Below are 8,046 nucleotides of genomic sequence, written 5' to 3' on the forward strand. Positions count from 1 at the left end.
CGAACTTTTTGTTTATACATTTTAAGAAACAACCGCACAAACACAGTAATCGGTGAATTTGAATGTAGAGATGGTAGCATTGCGAGCGCGAAACGATGTTGAGAAAATACGAAGTACCCAAAAGCTACAAAAGGGTAAATAATATTTTAGTATTTAAAATACACAATTCGGTCACGCTGGGCGGTAAACATGGTGTCTATGTATCAATAGCCACAAACAACGTCTCTATTGCCAACATACGATTTCCGAAAATTTAATTTGATGGTCGACGGTTTTTTAGTCTACTATAAATAAATAAATAATATCAAATATTACAAATTATTTAAAATAGCTAAAAAATAGCACATTTTTTTTATGAAATAGCCAATATAACAGGCTCCTGCAAAATTGAGTGGTTTCTAGTTTCAGGTCATGCAAAATAGCCAAATCTGGCCAGAAAATAGCCAAGTTGGCAACACTGTTGTTTACTTTGTTTTAATTTCTCTTTTGGTCATTGCACTATGGGGCATTTGCCCACATTTTGTGGCCAAAACCCATTTTTTAGAAGTCGTTAAAAATTTTTTTTGTTAATTGCAATGAGTTAAGATAACATTGAGGTAAAATGTTACATACTTCAAATTTTAACAGACCGCACCACTGTTAAGATATCAGCTGTCAAAGTCAGCTGATTTTTGACAGAAGCACATGCTGTAAAATCGTTTGTATTTGTTCAAACTTTAAAAGGTTCAAAAAGCGCATTTAAAACCAATTTATGTAAAATGTGTGAATGGAAGTCGATTCAAAATGGTTTGTAATATGTGTTTGTGAGCTTGAATTCTAAAAATTCATTGTGGCGTCCCTATATTCTTGTGCAAGTTCTAACCTCAAAAATTTGAAGCGTAATCGTAAATTTTTGTTTTTAAATAGAGCAACAAAATGAGTCCAGCTGAGTCCAGCTCTAAAACTTGTTTTTTGTTGTATATTAATCAATTCTTCGTATACTCAGTTAATATAAAAGTGCACTTTTGCGCACTTTCTTCAAAATTTAACTTTTAAGGTGCTAACCTAGCAATAGAAATTTAACACAGTTTGAAAGAAGACATGGCACTTGGCCAAGCTCGTAAACATTTTTTACTACGAAAAACGCTAAAAACTAGGTGGACCATCAAAAATATGTCTGAAAAACATTAACATATTAACTAAAAGTAAAGTTTTATGTTTTTTTTGGTACAGGGTCTAAAAAAGTGTTCCGCAAAATACAAAAAAAATCGATATAATTATAAAAAAAGTTAGGACAACGAATTTTTTTAAAAATGGTTTTGTTTAAAAATTCTAGTCAGAAAATAAAAGAAAAAAAATTTTTTTAATATTATTCATTAAAAAAATTTTTTTTAATCTAAAAAATGGGCGAAGCCACTCCTATTTTTCCTAAAATACATGCCTTATTTTATTATTAACTCGAATCAAAAAACAGATCCCAAAAATGTTGATTAGTTTTCAAGTTATTAAATAATGCCACAAAAACTGGTCGTTTGCCCCATAGTGTATTGGTGAGAGGCTGGCCAAAGGAATCTGATATACTCAATATATACCGTTCTCACATGCAAAAGCAGCTTACGCGTAAGATATCATATCTCAAAATATACGTTAATTTGGTGAGACTTCGGTTTTCGGTGCACATTCTCTGTACATTTTTTTCTCTGTATCTTTTTTTTTATCGAATTTTGAGTTGAAATTATTGTAGGGCAAGAAATTGCGGTAAATGTTTACAAGTGCGGTGCACGGTAAATACAGCTTAAAAAATAAAGTAAAATATGGAATCGATGTGTTTTTTTCTAAAACTTCGAAGTCCGTTGGCGGAGATTAAAAATTTTGCACCGTTTTTTTGTTATTAACAATTAAAGATTCGATTTGTAGTACAAATTCGGATCTGAGTGACCGTATTTGCAATAATCCGCGACCAGACGACTGCAATAATCGGCACATCACATGCAAATACGGTCACTCAGACCCGAATTTGTACTACAAATCGAATCTTTAATTGTTAATAACAAAAAAACGGTGCAAAATTTTTAATCTCCGCCAACGGACTTCGAAGTTTTAGAAAAAAACACATCGATTCCATATTTTACTTTATTTTTTTAAGCTGTATTTACCGTGCACCGCACTTGTAAACAATTACCGAAATTGCTTTCATACTAAATGTACTCTGTAATTACTGTTTTCACAATATTTTCTACGTTAATTTAAACGACAGCGCGAATAAGGTATAAAAGTGTCATACGTTTTTAATAACGGATTCCGCTATCGAATATACTCCACACTGCAAACCATTGTTCTTTCGTCCTGTGTTTTCATCGGATTAAATAGTTTGAAAAGCTGAATTTGCACTCATTTGCTGATTGCAATACAAGGAATAAGTTTAACAAAAACTTCAAAGTAAACAGTACGATTTTTCAAGTGTACAAGGAACGGCGGGGACGTAAACAGCCGGCGTTACTGTAGTCATTTGCTTGTTTTTCAATCTGAATTCAGGACAAATGTCTTCAACCGAAGTCAAACTGTCACGCCTTCTAATCCTAGCTCAAAAGTTTAACAACTTCTACCTGACAGGTACTTTTAAATTTTCGGCAATGTAATGGTGCTCATTTATTTATAACCATATCTAAGCCAATTCAGAACCTTGGCACTTGATGGTTATCGATTAGTTATTCCATGTGTCTTATTACAAGAATTCTTTGTTCATCATTATAATTTTGTGGTAATAATGTATCGTTACTACTATAATGTAAGTTATGCATCTATATGTTTATAAATTTATGTATGTATGTGTGTATATCAGTAGGTTGAAAAACAGGGCACCCATATCAACATTTGCAGATATACATATATTTGTGTGTATTTTGAGATAGATTTTTTTTTGTGAATTCATTATTAAACGAATTTATGTTTATATAATATAATTACATAAAATAATTAACCAGGAAAAAAATTAAAATAGCATGATTTCGTCACCATTTAAAGTGAAATCTAAATGTTTGTATACATCTTTGCAAGAATATTTATACAAACATTTTGATTTTATTTGTGCCAACCATTAAATGAGTAATCGCGTTTTAGCATTTGAGGATCTGTTAGTTTTGACAAGGGTCATAAACACACATACATATGTAAATATATTAAAAAAAAACATTAAAAGAGGGAACATTTTCACAAGTGGGACAACGTTATGCCCTGTTTTAATTATACCCTTGCAGAGCAAAAGGGTATTATAATTTCAGTCAGAAGTTTGCAACGCAGTGAAGGAGACACCTCAGACCCCATAAAGTATATACATATTTATATTCTTGATCAGCATCACGAGTAGAATCAGAATACGTCTGTACGTCTGTCCGCTTCCGCGCAAACTAGTCTTTCAGTTTTAAGGCTGCAAACATAGTGCGCGCTGAGACGAAGATTAAGATGAAGATGAAGCTGAAGACGAAAAACAGTGCAAAACTATTTATATGAATTCGCTCGTCCGTAAACATAGTGCGCGCAAAGACGAAGACGATACGCAAGCAATCAGCTTCAAACGGTGCAGTACTGTTTTTGAAGACGAATCGCTTGCTATTTTGCCTTTATTATTATTTCTCTCTCTTTCTACCCATGCTTTGGCGCAGCGCATGTTACAATTCACACAGGTATAATTGGGGTTTTGTTAAAATTTGTCCAATTTTTAATAATTAGCGGTTCAATTTTTAACAGAATGTAATCAAACGTGCTGATTTTCATTCTGGTGTACTCCACAAATTTTTTTTTCATCTATTCGCAGCTCATTAAATAAATTATGAAATTCGCCGAACGCCTTTCTACCCAAATTAGTTGGGTGAATTCTTTCAGTCACTTTTTTGCTATATTTTAATTTAAAAAATACACTTTGCTCCAACAGCAGCTCATCATCTGATAAGAAATCCATTGCGACGAACATCACAAAATCGCAACAGATTCGTCTTCAGCTTCATTTTCATCTCAATCTTCGTCTCAGCGCGCACTATGTTTGCAGCCTAAAGCTATCTTGCTGAAACTTTCCCAAAAAGTGTGTAGTTATTGCACGCAGTATATAAGTCGGAACGGGCCGGATCGGCCGACTATATCGGATAGCTCACATACGAGAGAATGAAATAAAAAATTCTCACGCAGTTGTTTTTAATCAGATCGACTTGATTTCTTCCAGATGGCGTTTTCTAACTATTATTGAATTTCGAATTTAATTTTATCAAAATCGTATAGCTGCCATAGGAGTGATCGAAAAATATATATAGAATTAATGGAAAGAATTAATGACATCGTTGTTTTTTATCCCACGAGCATGATTTTTTTAAATATCAAGTTTTTTAACAACCCTTATACACTGCCGCTCAACTGAATAGGTTCATGATCTCAGAGGAAGTAATTTGTCTATAATTCCTAAACCAGTGTACCGATTTCCATAATTTTTTTTTCTTTAACTCTTGAATCATTTTATAATAAAATGCTGAAGAAGGTTTTTCAAAAACATATTATTTATTCCTTATTTAATTTTTCTTCTGAAAGGTTAACCAAATTCATGATTTTTTTTTGGGTAATCTGAATAGGTTCAACCTAAAACAATTAAAATTATTTAAGTAACTGAGGATAATTTTCATATTTTTTGAACTTGGCTGATACTTATGAACATTTTTAGAGTACATTTTACTAATTTTAATAAAAAGTGAACCCTCCGTTGTCCGATATAACACCGATGACCGGGAAGCGAGCTTTACAAATTGTGCAGTATTTGCAGTGAAATGGTTGTCCAGGCTATTTTAATTGCCTTAACTAAAGTTTTTTTGCAAGAAAATTACCTGCCTCCTTCATATATCTTGCGCGATAGCAACCCCCATACGATTTCGATTATATGAAGGTCAGGTGAATATGGGGGGCCATTCAAGTAAGTCCACATTTTGAGCCTTAATCCACTCTTTTACCACCCTAGCTGTATGATGGGAGCGTTATCGTACTGGTAAGACCATTTGATAAAGTGAAAAGTACTTAAATAATCAGGAAACGCAGCCTTTATGATAGATTTGTAGGTTTCCGCGCTCGTTTTGCAAGTAACAAATTAAAGGTCGCAAGTGCCAAAGACTGATACCGACCCCCACACCGAAATCAATTTAATCTAGAAGCGTAAATCAATAGCTACAACTATTATTATCACGATCTTCAAAAGGAAGAGCATTTCCTTAGCCGTCGACATAGATGTGAGGGTGGGGTAATGGTGTGGGGGTCGGTTTGGCACTTGCGACCTTTAATTTGTTACTTGCAAAACGAGCGCGGAAACCTACAAATCTATCATATTAAATTAGCCTGGACAACCATTTCACTGCAAATACTGCACAATTTGTAAAGCTCGCTTCCCGGTCGTGTATATGATGTTATATCGGACAACGGAGGGTTCACTTTTTATTAAAATTAGTAAAATGTACTCTAAAAATGTTCATAAGTATCAGCCAAGTTCAAAAAATATGAAAATTATCCTCAGTTACTTAAATAATTTTAATTGTTTTAGGTTGAACCTATTCAGATGACCCAAAAAAAAATCATGAATTTGGTTAACCTTTCAGAAGAAAAATTAAATAAGGAATAAATAATATGTTTTTGAAAAACCTTCTTCAGCATTTTATTATAAAATGATTCAAGAGTTAAAGAAAAAAAAATTATGGAAATCGGTACACTGGCTTAGGAATTATAGACAAATTACTTCCTCTGAGATCATGAACCTATTCAGTTGAGCGGCAGTGTATGTATTAAGAAAACAGTTTATATAAAATCGGACAACTATATCTTATAGCTGCCATAGGAAAGATCGAAAAATATATATATAAAAATAATGGAAATAAAATTATAACATCGTTAAATTTGATCAAAATCGGACAACTGTATCATATAGCTCCTATATGATCTATAGTCGAAAATATGAAAAATGAATAGAAAAATCGCCTTAGCTTCGATGTTGTTTAGCCTTTATGCATTTTGTTCCACGTATTTGATGACTGCAAGGATATATAAGTTTCGGCTTGCCGAAGCTAGCTTCCTTTCTTGTTTTTGTTTAAATTTCTCATCTTATGCATAATTCAATCATATCATATTTATTGATCATATCATGCAATCATATATCAATAATCATAAAAAAAATTGCGATCTGTTGAATATTGCCTTTATTTAATAAGTTTTGTCGTTCGATTAGAAAAACACAATTTTATGTTTCAAAATACCATTTATTATTCAGAATACTCTCCCTGAACATAAAAATAAGGGTGGTCAAAAGTATTTTGACAAAATAAAAGTGAAATATACTCGAAACTTGAACTTGCTTCATTTAACTTTTAGTATCAATGGTACATAATTTTCCCCTCGTCTTGAAAACTAAAATTTTTGAATGCAAAAAGTTTCTTAAAACAAAAATAATAATAACTGCAAAAATATTAAAAAAAAAATGTTGTTTATATTTGTTTTGATTTTTTTTAAATGTTTAGAAATACGCATTTAAGCCATATTTTTCTCTTTTCCATACAAATTTTTTCCGACAACCTTCGAAAAATCATAAAAAATAAAAGAAAAATTATTTTTGAAAAATTCTTTATGCAGTTACTATTATTTTTGTTTGAACAAACTTTTTGCATCAAAACATTTAAATTTTTTAGTCTTTCACACAAATTTGGAATTTTCAATAAGTCCTGAATGGGTTAAGAAAAGTAGTGCATCATTCAAACGGCATTTAAATTACTTTTGCATTGATGCCAAAAGTTAAGAGGAGCAAGATCAAGTTACGAGTATATTTCACTTTTATTTTGTGAAAATACTTTTGACCACCCCAGTATAGGTACTTGCTCTAACGATCCTTAAATTTGTGGATCCCATCCCTGAATGGAAAATCCGAAAAATGTTCAAAATACCTTTTAACAGTTATGATCTCTTCATTTGATGAAAAACGCTTGCCACGCACACATTTTTTGAGCTCTGGAAACAAACGGATGTCGCTTTGGCCAAACCTGGTGAATACGGTGAATGCTCCAATAATTCTGTATTTTGACTATGACTTTATGGCCGTTCTTCACGTGGGTCGTCTTTAAGGCTTATACGACCACGTTTTAATTCAGCAACACATCTTTCTAATGTTTTGATAATAGGTACTCTTTTAACGTTCGTTAGTGAATTGCTTTCGGTGCTATCCCTTCCAAAAATAAGAATTCTATCACTGCACAATATTCAATTATTAAATATTTGACTGATTGAAATTAAACTTAACATATGTGCTTTCATATGAAGATTGTACCAACAAAACCAAAAAAATTTGGGCTAGTGGCAACACCCTCCTCTGTTATCCAACGACAAAACTTATTGAACAATCTAATATAGTTTCTCAAAGCTCCTGTTGTGCCACAAAACAATAAAATTTTCAATTTAATCCGCTGCTAAACTAGCGTATACTCCCTTGATCAAAAAGTTCCCGACTTTGCCACCGTGTGGCGCTCCCAGTCAAACGATTTCAATAAATTGGTAGAACTGTTGTTTATATTCCCACCAATTTTCAGCGTCATCGATTGACATTTGTCAAAGTTACGTTGTGTTGTTTACATTAACCTTTGAGCGTGTCTTCGATTTTTTTGATTTTAAAAAATGGATAGAAAACCAGAGCAACGAATTTGCATTAAATTTTGTGTTAAAAATGAAATTAGTGTTCTGACTACTTTAGAAATGTTGGAGAAGTGTTTCGGTGACAATGCTTTAAAACTAACTAGACGTAATTCCATCAACGATGATGACCGTTCTGGCAGGCCATCCACTTCGAAAACGGACGAAAACATCGGCAAAATCAAAGACTGGATGGCCATAAACCGCAAATTGACTATTAGAGACATGGCAGAGGAGTCGGACATTGCTTTTGGAACCGTTCAAGATATTTTGGCTAATGATTTGGGTTTCAGACTCATCGCTGCAAAGTTGGTGCCAAAAGAACTGAATTTCATACAAAAAACGCCTTAATTATCCGTGACCATTTGGCTA

The 8,046-nt window shown here is 32.7% G+C and overlaps 1 protein-coding gene across 1 annotated transcript; it reads left to right on the forward strand.

Annotated features, from left to right (window-relative positions):
• The first annotated feature begins 2,270 nt into the window (after positions 1-2,270).
• On the forward strand, positions 2,271-7,844 carry LOC122320471. The gene is made up of 2 exons (XM_043208580.1): positions 2,271-2,592; positions 6,946-7,844. Exons 1-2 carry the CDS (start codon positions 2,520-2,522, stop codon positions 7,110-7,112), a joined length of 240 nt encoding a protein of 79 aa, XP_043064515.1. The 5' UTR covers positions 2,271-2,519; the 3' UTR covers positions 7,113-7,844.
• The last annotated feature ends 202 nt before the right edge of the window (positions 7,845-8,046 follow it).

The sequence above is a fragment of the Drosophila ficusphila genome, unplaced genomic scaffold, assembly GCF_018152265.1.
Source record: "Drosophila ficusphila isolate 14025-0441.05 unplaced genomic scaffold, ASM1815226v1 contig_574, whole genome shotgun sequence".
NCBI lineage: Eukaryota > Metazoa > Arthropoda > Insecta > Diptera > Drosophilidae > Drosophila > Drosophila ficusphila.

Excerpts from the sequence above, each read along its gene's own strand:
- LOC122320471 (XM_043208580.1), top strand. The coding sequence starts at position 2,520 with ATGTCTTCAACCGAAGTCAAACTGTCACGCCTTCTAATCCTAGCTCAA. Across the intron at positions 2,593-6,945 it reads TAACAACTTCTACCTGACAG|TTATGATCTCTTCATTTGAT; the intron begins GTACTTTTAAAT and ends ACCTTTTAACAG.